The sequence below is a fragment of the Doryrhamphus excisus genome, chromosome 20 (genome assembly GCF_030265055.1).
Source record: "Doryrhamphus excisus isolate RoL2022-K1 chromosome 20, RoL_Dexc_1.0, whole genome shotgun sequence".
NCBI classification, from domain to species: domain Eukaryota; kingdom Metazoa; phylum Chordata; class Actinopteri; order Syngnathiformes; family Syngnathidae; genus Doryrhamphus; species Doryrhamphus excisus.
The window spans coordinates 4,861,855-4,882,690 of NC_080485.1; the positions used below are offsets into that span (position 1 = coordinate 4,861,855).

Genomic DNA, 20,836 nt, shown 5'->3' on the forward strand with positions numbered 1-20,836 from the left:
AAAGTGTATTATTAGTAGAGCTTTCTTTTCATATCATGACTTTATTCCCATACTATAAAATGTTTTACTCTATTTGGTTTTGTTTGTCCCTCATAATATTACAACTAATATGGCAAAACAATAACATTTTTCTTCAATATTTCAACTCTATGCCACTAAAATGTCATTTTCCTCATATTATTATTTTAGAGTTTATTCTTATAAAAGCTCAGCTTTTCTTGTTAGCATGCAACTTTTTTCTCTTAATATTTTGCATTTATTCTCTCTTTTTTTCGAATAGAAATCAATTCCAGTTGTGAAATTCTAGTCAAAGTAGAAAAGGGAAGTTGCATCATATTCATGCAACAATGCCCTGACTAAAGAGACTTCACACCTAAAACAAACAGAACAGAGGAAGCCCTTCGGATTAAAGGTGAAAGGTCTTCATTAAACAAGAGTCCAGTTGCCTCAATTCACACACTCTGTGTGGGTTTATTCCAGGTATTCTGGTTTCCTCCCACAGTTCAAAATGATGGATGATTAGTTAAATATGCTACATTTTCCATATTGAATGTGAGTGTGAATGATTGTTCATGATCTGCTGGGATAGGCTGACCTGTGACCGTGAACACCATAAAGGAAAAAAAACAGTACATAAGCAATGTGTCCTGCTCTGTGCTTCTACCTTTTTTTCAAATAAACGTCTGCAATTGAAACTCGTCTCTCAAGTTTGAATCTGCCTTGCAACCGGGGGCCTCGGGTCTGGGGGTGCTGCTCCTGCGATCGGACACCATGGACATGGAACTGTCCCAGCGCCAGCCAAGCAATCAACTGAGGGGAGAGAAAGCGAGGAGCAAGACCAGCACACGGCACAAGCAGGTGATCGTCATAATATTCTCACAAATGACAAAAAATTGCTTTTTAAATTGGGCGGCAGTGGCTCGGGAGGTAGAGCAGGTCATCCAGAAATCAAAACGTTGGCGGTTCGATTCTTGCCCCCACACCCCAGTCACTGTCGCTGTGTCGAAGCGCTTAGGGTACCTTAAGTAGTGCTATAAAATGTAATCCATGATTATCATTTGGATTTTTTTAAACTAAACTAATACAATATTTAATGATGGTATTTCAAGTTTCACAACAGTACTGTCCTTGAGTTATAATGTTTTTATATTTGTCCATGAGCTGGACAAATAGACAGTGTTCCTCCGTGGTTCATTCAGGCTGTTGGAGACACCAGAGCCGCAGGGGCAAAGATTATCGGTAATATAAAGATAATAGAGAAATCATCACTTGGATTTACAGGGCACCTTTCTTCAAATCCAAGGACGCTTTAAAAATTATGCCTGTGCAATTAAGATGATCATTTTATGGGCTTGGATTGTAATTTTTAAACACTTAAGACAAGGTCATTGATAATGTAGTGGTTTGTGAAGCCATTGTTGGTTCAGTTCCTACTTAGTGAATGTCTGTCTATTTATACCCTGTGATTGACTGCTGACTGGTGCAGCATGTACCCTGCCTTTTGCTGAAATCAGCGACTGAGTATAACCGTACGGTGGATTTGTGGTTACTGTTGGCCACCCAGTCATGTGATCTGGGTTCTGGTCTATATCTATAGCGGGTGGTGTGGGTTATAGGCATGCACACGAGCAGTTTGTTAGTTTTATATTGTCCTCCCCCATGACAATTTAAAAAATTTGTTCAGGCTGCAGGTCACAAAATCATCATTTTTATTAAACATCATGTTCAATTTCTATAGCCACTGGGCTTTACTAAAAGTCCATTCCTTATTTATAGAGTTCTAAATGACACCAGAAGTTATCTCAAAGTCTTCTTCCTAACAAGAAGAAAGACTCTATGGGGGGGCAGCCATCTGCCTCAAACAGTTGGGTTTAGAGACAGACAGCGGCATCAAGGGTTGAGAAAACGCGTATGCATATTACAACATGATTATAATCTATGAAAACAGTAACAGGACTAGCAATAGTATTCCTACTAATGACAACAATGATGATACACAGTGTGTGTGTGGAATGCAGCCCTGGAGGCACATCCATTAAAACATTAGTAGACATTTGTGGAGAATCAAGACATAATGAACATAATGAGCAACTGATGGCCAATCTCTTCTTCTGCAGTGTAATTAAGAGGCAATAGCAAAAGTTGTAGTTGTGTTGGGATGATGGCAGCATGTGTGGAAGTAAAAACCAGCATGCAACATTTTTATCACTGCTGCTGGCTTTCCATTTAGTTGAATGGATACACACAATAAATGTTTATGGCGACAATAGCAGGAAACCACACCAATACATAGAGTACAAATACCTTCTGGAAGACAAAAATGGATTTTAAACAACATGGCAGCGCTTTTGTCTTACTATTCATACACTCACTGTAGGTAACATTAGGCATGGAATTTATTACATGACCCGAATAAATAAAATAAAATAAAAAATAATATTGTTGCATTGCTGGGGACATAAAGGCAAGAAAAAGTGCTCCACTTGCTGTGAAATGGCGTTTAAAACACGCTTTAGGCTGTTTACCGCACATGTGGTTCATTTTTTCCCCACATCACTATTAAATGATAAAAGTACAATAATAATAATAATAAGAAGAAGAAGAAGAAAAAGAATCATGCAAACTGATAAAACAAATAAAAAAATGCATTTTAATACTGCAAAGTAAAACCACAATAATTCCAAATATGACGATAACAATAAATAATTAAAATTAACACATCTTTATAATGGTGAAAACAAAACTAAAAGCATAACAATTCTAAAGGTGATAATAATAAGCATATAATGGCCACAATAAAAACTATAGAATAACACTAATGAAGTAGATCAAATAAAAATGTGCCCTCTTAATCACTAAATAATATACTCATTCAAGTGTGTAGGCAAAGCATATACAGTAGAGTACATTCTGCCAAAATTGAGCACTTTAAGCACAAAACAGCTAAATGAACTAAAAAGGCATTCAGAAGACCCATTCAAAGAGGCTGTGAATGATTATAGTAATCCCAAAAAAATATATTGAGAAAATGATATTGCAATATCATAGTAGGTCAGAGTGTAGTGGTGCATCTTGTTTATTATTTGGGGAAGTCTTACTTTTAATAGACATCTTGTATCTATATACATGGCAGCGTCATGTCTTTACTTGACCTCCTGTTTAATTCACTCCTTCAGTTCTGCACTGTACATCCCGCCCTCTAAATCCTTCTTCCTTAGCAGGAACCCAGCCTACTGTCATTGTGCCAGACTTTACAGCTAGTACAGCTTGTGTAGGAGATACTTACCATGAGAGATAACAGGGTACTTAAGTCATTTTAAGCTCCATGAGAAACCAGACACTGGACAAACACTCAAAGCTCATTTAGTAGCAACTAGAAGTAACCTGAGGCTTGCACGTTTTTGTTCCTTATATGTAATTAAATCAATCAAGACATTAATCCGAGAGGCTGGTTAAGGGAAATGGGGTGGAAAATGTCACACGTTTATCTTTTGCAACTACTCCTGCAAATAAGACATTGATTTCCTTCCTGGCTCAGTAGTAGTATACACAAACTATAGTACATGTACACAGAGAAGGCTGGGTTGCATTTAAAATAATAAAAGAGAATGCAGGAATGACATCAAAATATTCCAATGCCTCCATTTTCACTGTCATATATGTATGTATGTATTTCAGAGTTGCCACCGCGGATCTTTTTAATCCACTTCATGAACATCAAGAGAACAGAAGGGTTATAGACAAAGTCCAACCCATGACCCAAAGCATACCACATCATAGCTGGTTGACGAACGATCACTGTGGGAATTTGCAAATACTTTTCACTGAAATTGTACACATTGTGGGTTGTCAGAAAGACGTTTTGATATCCAATAAATATTTCAAATGGTTAGTAGACAGTAACAACTGTCACAGGTGGCCAAGGCCGGTAAATAGGATCCTAATACGGAGGTGGCAAAAATTTTAAAAAGCGCTGCTGAAAGAGCAGGAAACAAGGTACTCACGGTTACGGAAAAATGGACAAGGAAACAAGGTACTCACGGTTACGGAAAAATGGACCAGAAAGCAAGGGGAGGATAAGGCTAAGGAGACACCGGGAACAAGCTAGGTAAACATGATAATCTGACGACGAACACAAGACAGGAGGCAGACTAGGTAGCACGTGGGAAGATTGGCTGCAGGTGTGCTGGGTGACTCCTCCCACTGACTCAGAGTGCAATGCCAACAGAGGAAGACAGGCGGCAGCAGAGCAGCATAAACAGAACCATGACAAGGTAGAAACTACTGGTCACAATCAAGAACGGGAAAGACCAATTAGACTTTCCAAAAACATCAGGCGGACCACAAGCTCCAAAACCTGGATAAGGATTTTATTGATAATTGAATTACATTTCTCTTTTATACATATTTCATAAATGATACAGGATTTTACACACTTTTTTTGCCAATATTACAGCATCATGTCAACAGAAATCTAAAAAAAGAGGTCAGAATGGAGTACATGTCACTTAAATATGCTTCACCCATTTAAGCATATTTTATTGTAAGTGCACACCAGATTTTCAAAACCACGCATTCAAAACGCAAGAGTGCTTTGGACAAAGTAAGCAAAAGATGAAAACAGCAAGAGAGGGTCGTCTCCTAAAAAGCTACTGCATGGCACCTGACATTTTCCTTTTGGGTCAGAAGCAGGATGTTAGTGAGGTCAGCAGGTACTCTTTAAGAGCCTCCTTACTGCTGCATGTACGCTGTCTTTTATGAGGAGCATTAATGTGCGGCTATGGAGGGAAGAAAATGACCGGAGGTTAAAGGTGTGATGGCGAGTGGGTTGGTTGGTGAGAATCGAGTTTGGGAAAAGTCATGATTCTCAACATGTAGCCCTGTGAACTGCCCGGTCAAAGTAGGAATCTCGACAAACATCCTTCGTAAATTGCCTTTTATTTCCTATAAATCATTTTTTTTGTTTATACATAATTTTCCATGTAAACAGACATTCATGCAACACCCTCTTAATAATAAAGGTCTCTATATTTGATGTATTTAGATGTTTAAAACACATGAAGGGAGAGGGAAAAGGCAATCAATGATGGACGGTGGGATTAAATAAAATTTAAAAAAAAAACACCTCCAACTAGGACGGTCAAGGAAAGCAATTCAGTGTGTGTGCAGGATGAATCAACATTGTAAGCCAGAAACAAACATAAGAGTAGAAAAGCAGCACTGATGGCGAAGGACTTCAATTACTAGTCTGATATCTGATCAACAAACATTAAAAAGATTGCAAGTTTAACAGTCCTTGATCTGTATTTCACGCCCTACTCAGAGGCCTTCAATGACCTATCTGCTTCCTCGTCAACTCTCTTAAAATCCTTCATCAGCATCCCAAAAGGCACCACATCCCTGGAGATAGCGCACACACTAAACGGATTAGACCATTTCCAGCTGTAAGAGCTGCATGGTTAACATTTGATTAGATCTCTCAACTCATGCATTTTAATAGGAAATCTGTTGTTAAACACCGGATCTGCTCGTAGGATTGATTCATTGCGCACATACAAAGAGACGGCGATGGCATGACCGCATGTTGCTGCACGCCAACTCCGCAGGGGTGAACACACACACACAAATGTGTTTAGACCTTTTTGTACAAAGGAGTATTGAGGCCACACGGGGAAAAGTTAAACTACGCAAATAAAGTGTAATATTACGAGGAAATACTTATACGTAATACTTAAAATAATTACTTGGGAAATAAATGTCAAAATTCCACACAGACTTGCCATACAATAACTACAATAATATTATAAGCATTTTTATCGTTTCTATTTTTGTTTTAATATCCTCAATATTCATATGAGCTGATTTCCATATTTTTCAAAATAACTTAATATTTTATATTTATCCTAGTATTTTAATAATTTTTCAAATATATCAAAATTACAATTTATTCTCATAAAATGACTAGTTCTTTATTTTTCCTGAAAAATTGCTTTTATTGTTCTTAAAAGTGTGACTTTATTCTGAAAACTTTCCTTTGTTTTCCTCAAATCAAATTTGTAGTAACACTTACAACTTTTCCCTCATAATAAACACTTCTTTTCCCGCAAAAACAACTTGACCGTTGTTAAGCTATGACTTCATTCTTACTGATCAATCTTTGTTCTGCTTTTCAGTGTGGCCCAAATACTCCTTTATATTTTGTGGAGGAAAAGAGTCAGTCAGAGAGGGCCACCAATCCTCAATCAAGAGAAAAAAAAACCACATGAAAAACGTGTCCTAAATAGACACGATAGACATATAGCTCCTATGACCAATCAAGGGATGTGATTGCCCCATACTACAATTATACAAGGCAAGGGAAAGTGTCCGATTGAGTAGAAAATGTCTCTTAATGTTCCTACACAGTCACAAATTTCTACTGAGGGCATACAACCACAGCATGCAGTCTAGCCTGCCTTGCCATGGAAGGACTGCTCCTTCCATGGCGGTACAATGACAAGGAGGCGGTACAATGACAGTGGGGGGAGAAATCCCACTTCTGAATAATGATTTTTTTAAGAGGACATCCAACCAAAAATGTTTAATGTTACTGTGGAACATACTGTTATTCAAAAAATAGGATGTATTTAATGCATTTGGTATATAGTGCATGACAACATGATGGATCCTTCAGCGACACAATGATTTTAACATTTAAACTCCTCCCCCCACTGTAAAACAACTAGTTGTGGTCATTTATTTGATTGTATGTATGTGTGTATATATATATATATATATATATATATATATATATATATAGAGAGAGAGAGAGAGAGTTATATTTACTTCATAACAAATATATTATGGCTTTCAAAATAAAAAGTGCCAAAATATTTTTCTTGGAATAAAAGAAAACACAGTGATGTTGTTGTCGGTAGTACTCGCATACTTGCGCAGGCTGGGCTGCCACAGGAAGAGGAAATGGGTTGCGAGGCAGACTCCTGTCAAAAGGTCACGTGAGAACGAACAGCTTGTCTGTCAACCTGGAGAGGCGTGGCCAAAGTGTGGAGAGGCAGCAGAGTTCAGCCACAGGAAGATGACGTCTCTTTGAGCCGTAGCCAGGAGAGGCCAAGACTTGATTGTAAACTTTAACGTGTGGGATAGATGCTCCACACAATCTGCTCCCAGCAGGTGTGTGTGTGTGTGTGTGTGTTGGAACTCGAATGGTGAAGGTTGGTGTTGCCTGGATGTCTCTCGCACACACACACACACACACACACACACACATAGCAATGGCGTCCCCTTTGCATATGCTCTCTCCTGGTGGGTCAAGGTAGCATTTCCCATTTGCCCCTCTGGTTCTCTGCAGGCTGTCCATCATCATCATTACCATCACTGGGAGATTTTCAGCTCACCATGCATCTTGGAATTTTCCACTGCAGTTGGTTCAGCCAGGGAAGTAAAAAGTGGACAAGAAAGAGGGGAAACTCCCAGGTTTAAGAGGGGGATGCAAGAGAAATGTGGGGGCGAGTAGGGTGACTATAAGGCGGGGAAAGGGAGACGAGTGGTTTTTGATAGGGATAGAAAAGGGAACACTGGGAGAGGAGGGAGGTTACTCTTCCCATCAATCTTTACCAGTAGTGAGCTGTTGTACTGGGAGCTGAAGCTGGAGTGGGTCCCTAAGACGCTTCAGATCCAATTCCACCTGACAGGAAGAATTGAGATATTTTATGTACTGTATTGTAAATCCAACAGTTATTTGACAAAAGACACGCTGCAGGCAAATGTACCTCAGCGATGTCATCTTTCAGCTTGTTGTACTTCTCGATGTCAAAGCGTGTCCTTTTCACTCCCTTGTGGAGGAAGAGCAGAAACTGACGATCTCTGGCATCAGGGTACACGTACTCCTGCAGGTTAGAAAGGGAAGCAACAATTTATGGAGCCTTCTTTGGCAGATCAGATTATGGATTTATGAATGACTTATGATGAATCAAAGGTCAGGATTTTAAATAGCTAAAACCAGTAAAACTAGGATTCTGTAATGTGTTTTCAGCATGCATGCCTTTTGTGTATGATCTCACAAGAATGTGGCAGAATTTCAAAAATATATATCATAATTATTCATCTTACAATTGTTAAGTAAGATCTATTTGGTTTGTTTATATCAGATAGATACATTAATAATTCCTTTGGGGAAAGTCTGGTATTTTTCCATAGCTCACATACAGCATATACGTATATAGCTCAAACATATATAAAGAGGTATGAAAAAGTTTGGGCACCCCTGATAATTTTCAAGATTTTTGACTATGGCCTACTATTAGTCAAAAAATATTGGAAGACAAGTTCCATGAAATATTCTGGTCATTAGGCAGGTCATTGATTATTATATTACATTACCGTCACACTGCATGAAGTCAGCCATGGCCTCTCTGACCAGATGGGCTGGAAAAAAAGTTCTCTTCCCATTCCGTGTGGAATGTTTTGACTTCTTACTTCCTTACTTACTACTTGGGGGAAATTCACATATTGCAGTAGGGTCTGGAACTAATTGAACGTGGTAAATGAAGGACTAAAGTACATGTTATGTCAGTTTTACTTCTGTATCACTATTTATTCTCCTTCTTGGGAGTCGACCTCCTTTGTAAATGAACCACAGCCTATGCACGATGGAAGTGATAGGAGTCTGGATGGGAGAATACGGTTGGGGAATCATGCTTTATTCCAAGCATGGACAACAACACATCAGCGCAAACAAGAGAATGGGGCCGAATAACACATCTGCCATTTTGTGTAGTAGGTTGCATTAGCATGATGTACATTACTGTTTTAACCCCTTATTGTTATTTGATGTGTATGAGTGAAATTAAACTACTAACTTTTATGTTTACTATATATTTCACCTGCGTGTGAATTTCAATCAGGCCCAGAGGTGTCGACAGTATCTCGGCTGTTCTAGTTTCATATTCATCAGTCCATTGTGGTTAGTGTGCTGCTTGCTAATGGTGCAGCAAGGTGGAACAGGAGTGGAACTGGTCGGTAAAAAGGTTTTTAGAGGAGGAACCAAAGGGAGGTCATTCTACCAAATGATGTTGTGGTGATGCTGGTGGAGCCCACAGAGAAAGACCATCCAAATTAGAAAGTAATCGGGGTGACTGCAAAGGCCAAATATGATTTACATCATTTTCCTGCTCATCAAATCCTTCAGTGACCCCTTTCATACTCTGAATGAGCCATCCTTGCCTTTCCATTTCAAGGCCGTGTCTCCCCTTTTCCTGAATTTATATCAATGTAAATTCTCTTACCTGGCGTGTGAGCACAAAATAGGCATACATGGCCATGGCTGTGCCGTATGTGATGAAGTAGGTGACAGGCTCCATGATATCCCAGGAGTACTCCCACCAAGTCAGTCTGGCCAAGATGCCGAACTGGGTGGCCATGTATGCCATGCCGCCCCACAGCACCCAAGTGGTACGCCGCTCCGCCTTCCTACTCAGTTCTTGCTTTACCTACACATGAAGCAAACAGGAGGAGGAAGTCATTCAGCAAATATCATGGCACAACATTTTGTGAGAATTCAAGTGAAGTCAATATCCTTCCATCAAAAACATTTTAAGGACAAAGCAGCTACTACTTGGGGCCAAGTTTCATTCGACACCACTTTAGAGCCTTTAAGGCAAAACAATGAGGCTCATTAATCAGTTCATTTGTGCAGGCATTTTAAACAGAAGACAATTAAAATATGCCTCCCTAGAAAAAAAGGATTATAAATAAAGCAACCGTGATTTCAAACAATATTGATTTAGAAACCAATACATTGAAAGGTAAGTAATAAACTTTTAAGTTCCTACATTCTTTGTGATACAACACTATTGGTAAAATACATTGCCTTCCAAAAGTAGTGGAAGAGAGCCCAAGTCCTTGTAAACATTATAAAAATATCACTCAAACACCTACTGTATGCATGTTTTATGGAAAAACTTTCATAAAAATCACATTTTCAATATCAGTGATTGGACATAATGTATATAATATAATACAACTGACCTTCTCTAGAGGGCGGAGCTGAGAGTTGAGGTCTTCCAGTCGTCCAATCAGCTCACGCTCTTTGCTGAGTTGGTGCTCCTCAATGCGCAGGGTGGTGTAGAGCTGCTGCACCAGGAACTTAACATCATTCAGCCTTTCTGTCTCTTCGTGAGGCAGCAACTCTGAGCAAAAGACAAATGTCCATCCATGTCAGACATAAAGTACAATACCCCAGTGACGGACTGTCCTCACCTCTCCTTGGTGGTCTCACAAGATGCGTGGTGTCGTTGATGACGAGCTTGAAATCATCCAATAAGAGGATGTCTATGCCTGTGGAGGAGGCAACCCTGGCTCCATCTGCACAAAAAAAAGACAAATGGTGTAAAAGTGGAGCGATGGGATCCATGCCGGTTAACCACTCCACATACACCCTCCAGCTCTCTTGACCATCGGCCTCGTTTCACAGCGATTATCACAAGAGGGGAAAGCAGAAGCACTTGCACGCTGAAAGAAAAATTCAGAGTGCAGATTGTTCTAGTATAATGAGGCACTGGAGCGGAGTGAGCGCGCTTGAACACATACAATGAGATTATATATTCTGATGTGAAGCTGCAGCGGCAGGAACACTTAACAGCATCAGAATACACTTGGAAGGGCATGTACAGTATGTATGTAATCTACTAGAGGAGATGGACACAATGTGTGCGTGTGTACCTGTGGAGTAAATGGCTACCCGATCGATGCCTCTGTCCTCTGCTTGGAGTTGTTGGAGGAAAACTCCCACGCAGTCACTGAGAGGCTTGAGAGTGAACTGACAGCGTTCTCGCCTGGACGGCAAACTGACTGAGATGACTGGCAGGCCATTCTGATACACCACGGTCACCTCTGTGAGGGAGGACAAAGTCCGACAAATAATAACAAGATTATTATCAATGTTATTATTAAATGTGGGTTAAGAGCCTGCAGAGGGCAACACCGCAGCAGCTGTACAGTCCATGTGACTTAACTAAGCAGGGGTTTCCAAAGTGTGGGCTGGGGACCATTTGTGGCGGCCAGTTGGCCCTCCAGATGAATAACATTTTTGAAAAAAAAACATCAGCAAAAAAACTGAGCAAAAAAAACCCCCACACAATATAAAGAGAAAAGGCTGAAATTGAAACACTCCGCCATTTTAGTAAGCCTGGAACAGTGTGCCTTAGCCATAAAAATGTATTATACAGACGGTGCTGGTTTGACAGACAGAGGGAGGTCCGACGTTTTTACAACTTTGGACTCGACCAAGAACTCTGGATCAGTTAAAACAGAGAATTCAGGATGAAATTCACAGTATCCTAGCTGAGATGTTTCAGCGGTCAATGAGGGACCGCAACAGCAGATTTCAAGAATACATTCATACAGGACGATGCCAGCTACAGGAAGTAATAAAAACATAAAAAGTTTCTTAAATGGCATAAGGTTTCAATTACTATGAATAAAATATTTTGCTTCAATCATTCTTAGTTTTATTGGATTGCTGACGAACACGAAGTCGGATTGGACTATTGATCGATGATTTTGGCATTATTATTATGACATAACAATTATGTGCCACTTTTTCCACACTGCCTGTAGTATAATTTAATGTGTGCAATGGATGGTACCCATTGCATTGCTGACTTCAAGCATACTGAACTTTATGTGTTTAAGAGTAAACTACTACTTTCACTTTGATGGAAAAAAGGTGCTACTATGGGCTTTGGAAGACTCTCCTGCTGCTGTTTTGCTCTCTAAAACTAGAACACCAAGATCAGACCTCTAGCAGGCGAGACAACTTTGACAGGCATGTCGTTATTTTGGAAGAATGGTGTGAGAATGTTGGCATGGCCAGGACATTGGCATTGCATTTGACTGAGCTTCACTGAAAGCGTCCCTGTTATAGACGCCTGCGTTGTGCTACATAACTACAGTTGTGGAGGCAATTAAACAAGGACAATTTGCCAGACACACAATTGTTGTAGCGATAATAGCGTCACAGCCGATGGAGTTCTGCCTTGACTGATAAAATGAACTACATTTCACAGCATGGTAGTGATAATCAACAACTGTTATGTTTTAATAAAGAACATGCTTACATTGAAATTGTTACAATGTTGTATTCTCGAGTTAAACGATGCCAAAGCGTCAGATAATGAGGTTTGCACATTTGGAAGTGAGCCCTGAAAGAGATATTGAATGGCTCTGTATGCTCAGTTTGATAGTTTTACGCCACGATCAATGAATTGTATATTGTATGTCCTTAATGTATTATGTGTGTGACTATCTTGGAAGTTCATTTAGGTATAATTTAGGCCAGGGGTACTTCAATTAAAATTGAGTAAGGTCCATTTTTTTCACATTGCAAATGTCCAAACCTTCTTTTAACAGAACAGAACATATGAATATCAAATGTAATGAAATGCTGCACATCACCCTGCAACACACCTGAGTTGCATTTAAAGGAAAACAGGACTCAATTTCAAATAAATAATACAGCTTAACTGTACAAACAATGAATGAACACAAGGGTTTTATTTTTAAGTGAAATAAGACGGCAAGGGTTTCTCTGAAACAATAATAGCTGTATAGAAAATGGATGGATGGACTTTGGATTTTTCATACTGGCTCTAAGCGCAGTTATTTTCTGTGGTCTTGCATCGACTTGGGTGGATACTTCCCCTGGTATGATGTGAGTTTTGTCAGGTTGTCGCGAGCATAATAATATGATTATTCCTTCATTCATTTTCTACCGCTTATCCTCACGAGGGTCGCAGGGGTGCTAGAGGCTATCTCAGCTGTCTTCGGGCGAGAGGCGGGGTACACCCTGCACTGGTCGCCAGCTAGTCACAGGGCACATATACAAACTCCACCCAAGGGTGGAATCGATCTCGGGTGTCCGAGCTGTGTTGCTTGCATGCTAACCACTCGGTCGCCGTGCAGCCAATAATATGATTATTTTTCCCATATTTCCCACAAAATATGGGAAATGGCTATTGATGGCTGATTTAGGTCTAAGATTGGACTTGACATCACATCACAGTAACCCAAAGAACACCATTATAGTGGTAATCAAAAACATGTTGCTCTCATGTTTACATGGCCATGAGAAAAGTTGCTGTAAAGGAAATGGAACCGTATCAAGTGATCCGTTACATGGAGTGCACATGCAAAAGTTGACTTTCATCAAAATAAGCCCACTTAATACGGTGCCAAGCCTCGAAGATCAATACAATATAATATTGCTGACCTTTCCCTCTCAGAGCAGTAATGTCAATTCACTGAAGCCAGCGATTGATGTTTTGTATTCCCATGGACACGCTTAGACCTCTAAATGATACCCGTGTGATAAGTCTGACAACTTCAAGAATATACAATTTATTCACAACAAAATTTCATTGCGGCAAAATGAGATCTATGGAAAGATCATCCAATACCACGTCAGGGTTGGATGGTGATGGCCTGTAACTGGAACCAGCCAGCACCACTCACATCATGAGTGGGCCCTAATGGCAGGGCAATGCATTCAAAGTGAGGAGGTAATCCAAACTGCAGTGCTGCTGCGATACCCACAGCAACCTCATCCTCCTCCTCAGGACCACTGCAGTGAATCAGCACATCATCATCTGGCACAGGCGGCACCAGTCGGGCCAAACTATTCTGGATAGCCACCAAATACACAGAGACACACGATTTTCATTTCTCAACCGCCTCTGAGCGTCTCTACACTTCTCCTTACTCCCTTTATCGTATCTCCAATCTCACAATCCCGCAGCTATTAAAGCTGACTAAGTTCAAATCAGCAACTCTTCACCTTCCAACTTTTCCTGACTCCCACCTGTCCCTGGTGTCAGTCCTCACACAGACAAGCAGATGCACCCCTGAGAGATTTTCTATAACGACAGCTAGCTTCGACACCAGGCTCTGCTGTGGGTTTAAAGCACAATTTGTTCCAGACAGGATCAGAGGTGAGGTGAGGGGTTTCCTCCAAAAAGGGAACCTGAGATCGGTAGATTGGCACACAAATTGAGAGGAAGTGAGAACTTACCCTCGGAAGCAGCGGGGGAACACAACATTCTCTGACTATGCCATGATGGGGAGCCCCTCCAAACCTGCAGGCAGGGAGACAAATTGGTCTGGTTAATTCATTAGTCATTTAGGGATAGTAAAAAAAACTGAACATGATACACACATCTGTATAAATACCAGTTTCCAGAGCAAAACACACTGCAGTGAATGGCAAAGAGGCAGCTTAGATACAGTCCATGCCTCTGTGCTCAGTGGGGAAAGGGGTGGGGGGTGCAGACAAGCGGGGGAAACCCTTGCCCCCCCCCCCCCCCCCACACTTTTTTATGCTGCACAGTAGAAGTCTGTGTATGCGCTGCACGTTTTAAATCACACGGCTCGTGACGCTTTCTGCAGCGCATCGATCTCGCCATTTACGCCGTTAAATGGAGCTTCCCTTTTCCTCAGTGGAGTGTGGTGATTATGAGACAAAAGAGATCCAAACAAAAATGCACAAAAAGTGGGAAACCTTTCTGATTTATGCTATGTCATGCGCAGTAGATAAATATGACACATTGTTGCTGCTCCTGATGCTACAATGAGGAGTCAAAAAGGTGCAATTTGTCATAAAGTTGTACACGCTATGCATGCAGGAAGTCTGCGTGGAGCGCAAACAGCGCATCGAGCATGCAATAACTCATCCACTGAGCCTTTAGAGTGAAGTGAGAATTTGATATGACTATTGAGCTCAGCATCCAGTGCACCTCAGGAAGATTGACTTGTCTCATTGACTCGGCCAACACACACATCTACTGTATCTACTTATTCCATAATAACACAGACCAATCAACAACAGGAATGCAGGGTTCCAATCTACACTGGCAGCTCTGAGATGTCTCCAAAACAATCCCAAGGCAAATATAGTGGATCACCTGCTGTATACTGCATACATATATACACAGTGGTACCTCAGTTTTCAGCCAAAGACTGAAACATAGGAAAACTGAAGCAATTATTTTCATAGAGAATAATGTAAAACCAATTAATCCATTCCAAACACCCAAATTAATAAAAAATAACATAAAAATACATTTTACAGAGAATAATCATTGTTTTACATGTGCAAAACATTAATTCATTCATTCATTTTCTACCGCTTATTCTCACAAGGGTCGCGGGGGTGCTGGAGCCTATCCCAGCTGTCTTCAGGCAAGAGGCGGGGTACACCCTGGACTGGTTGCCAGCCAATCACAGGGCACAAATAGACAAACAACCATTCACACTCACATTCATACCTATGGACAATTTGGAGTCGCCAATTAACCTAGCATGTTTTTAGAATGTGGGAGGAAACCGGAGTACCCGGAGAAAACCCACACATGCACGAGGAGAACATGCAAACTCCCCACACAGAGGGCCAAGGGTGGAATTGAACTCAGGTCTCCTAGCTGTGAGGCCTGCACGCCAACCACTAATCCGCCATGCAGCCATGTGCAAAAGAATGCAAAATAATTATAAAAGATGATACCTAGTGACCAAATTCATCATGGCATTATCCGGCAGTGTAAGCATACTGGACAGAGATGAAAATCATCAAAAAGCACCCGTCAGTGACACATAGACAGGGTTTACCACCAAATGCCCATCCTGTAACCTATCTAGGTTGGGGACAGGCACTGGACATTGCCAACAGCTGGTTGTTGGGAATCAAACCTGCGTCTACTGCATGGATGACAGCAGAAAGTACGACTATGCAGTCATGACAAAGTGTTGTGTTTTGTGTTTCTAGCATGTGAGTTGTTTCAGTTCATGAATGTGATATCAGATATGAGTCATTAAAAAGGCATAACATTCAGTAGCAGTAACTGTATGTTGAGACCTGCAAGTCAACCTAAGATGCTTTTCCCGAGGATAACAAACTGTCAGTGCATGTATTTGTGTTTAGGGAGACACAAACACACACAAATTCTCAGTGTCCCGACTGAGAATGCTGATTAGTGTCCCCGTATCATGGGAGTCCAAACAATGATTAGGCTGCCGATCAGATGACAAGCTGAAAAAGGCGGATGTAAAATGGTGTAGCTCGGCTGCACACTCTGCAAAGAGCACCCATTCATCATCTTTAAGCTACACAGAAAGATTTCAGATGTGTGGCATCATGGACATACGCAAATATGACGATGACACGCATGTGCGTGTGTCCATCTGTGGCGAGAAATGTATGTGTGCTTGCAGCTGGCGTGTGTGTTTGGCCACCCGTCTGTTCACCAGCCTGCTTGTCAGCAGCAGTTGCAGAATGTCTGAGCGAAGCAAACCCAACACCACCACCACCACCAGTCCCACACTCCCACCTCCCCTCACTCCCTCAGCACGCAGCCACCGAGATGCTGCGTGAAATATTTAAGAGCGCAGCTGCAGTCAATAGCACAGCAACCTTGGAATCAATGTCATACGACTAAGAGTGGGAGAAAGAGACGCAGAGTACAAACAGGAGGACGGACAGATGATCTGGAAGGGAGGCAACAAGGACATGACAGAATGAGAGGATAAATGGAACAGCAGCAAGGGAGCGATGGAGATAGATGATGGCTAGAGTGAGAGTCACGAGTGCGCTTGCGTTTTCCAACCATGTGCTGCTGCGTACACTGTGGCCTGCAGCAGACACACACCCCACCCGCGTTTAAAACGTGACTTCCATGTGTGTTGGAGATGGTAGCTTGGGAGGAGGTAGGGAGGGGAAGGGGGAGGGGGAGACTGCTGATTACTGCAGTAAAGGAATCCCTCGTTTTGAATCAGGGGGTTGCCCCTCGCCTCCCCCTCCCCTCTGAATCCTGACGTGCTGGTTTCAACATCTCACTCTCCTCATCTGCACTGCGTTTTACTTCAGGCTGCATTTCATTGCGTGTACTTCCTGACTGCCTGTCAGTTATGTAAATTGGAACCTCGCTGTCGTCTAAAGGAATCAAACTAAGTCAGTGTCCACACAAATGGTAGCTATTTTGTTGCATAAATTGAGTTTTGGGCAGATGAAAACAAAGGAACTAGAAACCCCTGTAATGCTTCTTTGGCTACATTAACAATGTAATGATGTTATGTTGAAAAGCGTTAAAACAGTAAGTACATGGCTTCAATTGGTCAGACGTGCCTAAATGCATCCAATGCATATTAAATAATTCACTTTAGTAAGGACTAGAGCAGAAATAGGCAAACTGCAGCACGAGGACGCCATGCGTCTTAATCCGGCCCACCGGGCATTTCTAAACACCCATATATACTGCAAGGCATGCTGTGGGTAGCTCTTTGCTTACCTACCCAGCATGCCTTGAGGGCATTTGGAAATAACATATTAAAGTTACGTGTTGTGTTTAGCGCTTAGCTGTTGATCGATGTGATGGGTTAACTTGCTGTGGATGTGTTGTGTTTTTGTTTTATTGCTCTGTGAGCAAGTATGTCATTCTGCTTGATTCCACCTATATATGGACGGCTCTGCCGCAAAACTTTTTAAGCCATTGTGGCCCGCTTCTCAACTAAGTTTGCCCACTCCTGGACTAAGACTAGAGACAAACAAAGGGGAACTGCTGCTTTTTTTAGGCACTGACGAGCTAGAATAGTAGCCGGCAAACATATTTTGCATGCGGGAAAAAAATCATCTATTCCTAGTATAATTATTTACACTGTTGACGATGAACATGTATTCAGCATTCATGTATGAAATCTGCAGATTTTTTTTTGTAATTATTTATCCAAAAACAGACTGTTTTTACTGCAGAAAACACATCTCAATCACCATAAGTTGGTAATCATTTCTCTTCTTCTTCTTTCTCTTTGGGCTTTTCCCTTCAGGGGTCGCCACAGCAAATCAATCTCCCCCATCCAACCCTGTCTTCCGCATCTGTTTCTTTCACACCAACTACCCTCATGTCCTCCCTCACTACATTCATGAACCTCCTCTTTGGTCTTCCTCTGCGCCTCCTACCTGGCAGCTCTAAACACAGCATCCTTCTACCAATATATTCACTATCTCTCCTCTGGACATGTCCCAACCATCTCAATCTGGCCTCTCTGACTTGATCTCCAAGGCCTCTAACATGTAATGTCCCGCTGATGTACTCGTTCCTGATCCTATCCATCCTGGTCACTCCCAATGTGAACCTCAGCATCCTCATCTCTGTTACCTCCAGTTCTGCTTCCTGTCTTTTCCTCAGTGGCACTGTCTCTACGCCAAACAACATGGCTGGTCTCAGTACTCATACAGTTTTGTATACCTTTGCTTTCATTTTAGCTGAAACTCTTCCACCACAAATCATGTCTGACACTTTTCCCCGCCCGTTCCATCTTGCCTGCAGATGCTTCTTCACCTCCTTTTCACATTCTCCATTGTTCTGGACTGTTGACCCTAGGTACTTAAAATTGGTAATCATTTATAAACTTATTTAAAATTTACAACGTGTATTTATGTACTTGCATTGAGACGAACACAAGTAAAAAGTACTGCCTGCCTTGGTTAGGAACTCCACTGGGGGCTGTAACCCTCAACCCTTGCCGCAGCTGCAAGAGCTAGATTTATTATCAGTGAACAAAAGTGATTTGGCAAGGTTTTGCTACTAAAAACAATTATCATTGAATATATAGTCTATTGTTACAAATATAGACATTCATGTGTTAGATCTGATATTTTAAACCACTATTGGTAACATATGCAAGCCGGTAGTGGAGTTGACATATTTTTTGGTTGAAAGAAAGTGTAGCGGGACATTTTTATGGGCAGATCAATCAATTACTGGTGGGTTTTTCGCCATTTGCTGGTGTTCCTTGAATGTAACAACCCCCCCACCCAAGGTAGTGTATATTGTACAGTAAGGATCATGTTAGAGATCCTCCTGATAACCAATTCATCCATTTATTTGACGTCACAATATAAGTATGAAGTATAGTATATAAATGAAGACACAAATTTTCCAGAATACTTCATTATTCATTCTCAATAATTTGGCAAAATTTTGATTTTAGGCAAGGAATTAATGTGTTTACACGCGTTTATTGAAATATGAACCATCATAATCCGTTTCCATATGCAATACATTCCAGCAACCATAATGAATAAACTTTATTAGCTTAATTGAACAACATAATGATATCAGTGATATCAGAGCCTCCTGCCAGTGGGGCAGACGTGCTAACCACATTCCTACGTGCTGCTCTCATAATGTATTCCTCACACAAAATCGCTGTCAACAGAGATACTTTTTGAGTGAAAGAAATAAAACAAAATTGGATTTGATTTCTCGCACCTTATTTGTATTCTGACTCCCACTGTACTCTCTCGTGTACGGACTGACAGGTTTGCTTTATTTTGGCTTAACTGAATATAAAACGACAAAGTTTAAAACATCTGTTCTCCTGCAGGGAATAAAAACCTCAGCATTTGGTGAAGTGTGTGAACGTGACACAGACACCAGTGCTGAGGAATAATGTCACTGACATAATTCCCATTTCGTGGTGCCCTTAGAGGGATGTGGAGCACCCTGTCATTTATCTACACAATGGCTGCATCCATCTATGTGCTAATATATGGTCTCAGGCAGCTACTTTGCAGATAGCGTGTTTGGTCTCCCAGTCATTCATGAAATTATTTGTACAGTAGATTCAGCATCATGTTCCACCCAGTACATGTTAGAGAAGCACTAGGCATCACTGGAAATGGAAACTGTCCTACTATGACACCTTTGCTGGTAAAAGTCCCAAGACAAGGACAGATTTACAGTTGAAAGGATATTAGGTCAATTTCCCAGAGGCCATGTCATTAGGTGTTCAATCATGTTGTCATGACAAAAAAAATGCTAGCACCACGGTCAAGGTGGAGTTCACTGGAGGTCACAGACTGGATCAGTTCAATTTGAGATTTAAAAAAACGAAAACAAAACACTGAGCACGTTTATTATATTATATTGTATTCACCAGGGGTGTTTTAACTCATCCAGGGAGGGCAACACTCTGAAAATGAAAGGATGCATCTCAGCTTCAAAAGTGTATTATTAGCATGAACTTATTACCCCTTATTAAATAGGTTTCTTAAATTGTCTTTAATATTGTGACTTTATGCTGATGTAACTTTTCCCACAACCTAATTTTCCAAAAGAGAAAAGAGGAGAGAGAGAGAGAGAGAGAGAGAGAGAGAGAGAGAGAAGAGGAAAACAAAGACGCATGCACATGTCAATTCATCAAGGCCGGCAAAATTATTAAGTTTGTTTATATTTATTGTGCGATTAACTGACTTGATTGTGACAGGCTTAATCATGGATGTACTGCTGGTGATTGTTTCTAGTAGGAGGTCAAATTTATTTGCCAGTCGATGCTTTGTTGAAGCAAAGTGGTATAGCACTGTGCTAACCAACATAAGGAAAAGCAGCAATAACAGCAAAGCAAAGCAGCAAAGTTTTGCATTTCTGTAGTTAATCAGTATAAAATGTACCATATTCAGGAATAGATTAAATTGTTACTACCCTTAGAATAGAGCTGTCCAAAACATGGGCAGGAGCCATTTTTGGCCAACATGCTGTATGCGGCAATCGGTGGGAAAACAACCCTGCTTTGAAGGACTAATCCATAACGGTCAATTGGTCATGAAAAAAATTCATTCAAATTCAAAATTCATTCATTCATTTTTTACCGCTTATCCTCACGAGGGTCGCGGGAGTGCTGGAGCCTATCCCAGCTGTCTTTGGGCGAGAGGCGGGGTACACCCTGGACTGGTGGCCAGCCAATCACGGGGCACATATAGACAAACAACCATTCACTCACATTCATACCTATG

At 41.1% G+C, this 20,836-nt stretch overlaps 1 protein-coding gene across 5 annotated transcripts in view; it reads right to left on the reverse strand.

Moving 5' to 3' along the window:
- Window positions 1-4,349: 4,349 nt before the first annotated feature.
- The window catches only part of mcu (mitochondrial calcium uniporter), a 64,375-nt gene continuing 47,888 nt past the window's right edge, over window positions 4,350-20,836 (reverse strand). For all 5 annotated transcript variants that reach the window (XM_058058169.1, XM_058058168.1, XM_058058170.1 and 2 more), the window contains 7 exons: window positions 14,066-14,129; window positions 10,720-10,890; window positions 10,258-10,362; window positions 10,027-10,187; window positions 9,285-9,488; window positions 7,770-7,886; window positions 4,350-7,684 (listed from right to left, as the gene is read on the reverse strand). In XM_058058169.1, the coding sequence (XP_057914152.1) occupies window positions 7,604-7,684; window positions 7,770-7,886; window positions 9,285-9,488; window positions 10,027-10,187; window positions 10,258-10,362; window positions 10,720-10,890; window positions 14,066-14,129 (903 nt within the window). In that variant the 3' untranslated portion in view covers window positions 4,350-7,603. The remainder of the gene's footprint in view (window positions 7,685-7,769; window positions 7,887-9,284; window positions 9,489-10,026; window positions 10,188-10,257; window positions 10,363-10,719; window positions 10,891-14,065; window positions 14,130-20,836) is intronic.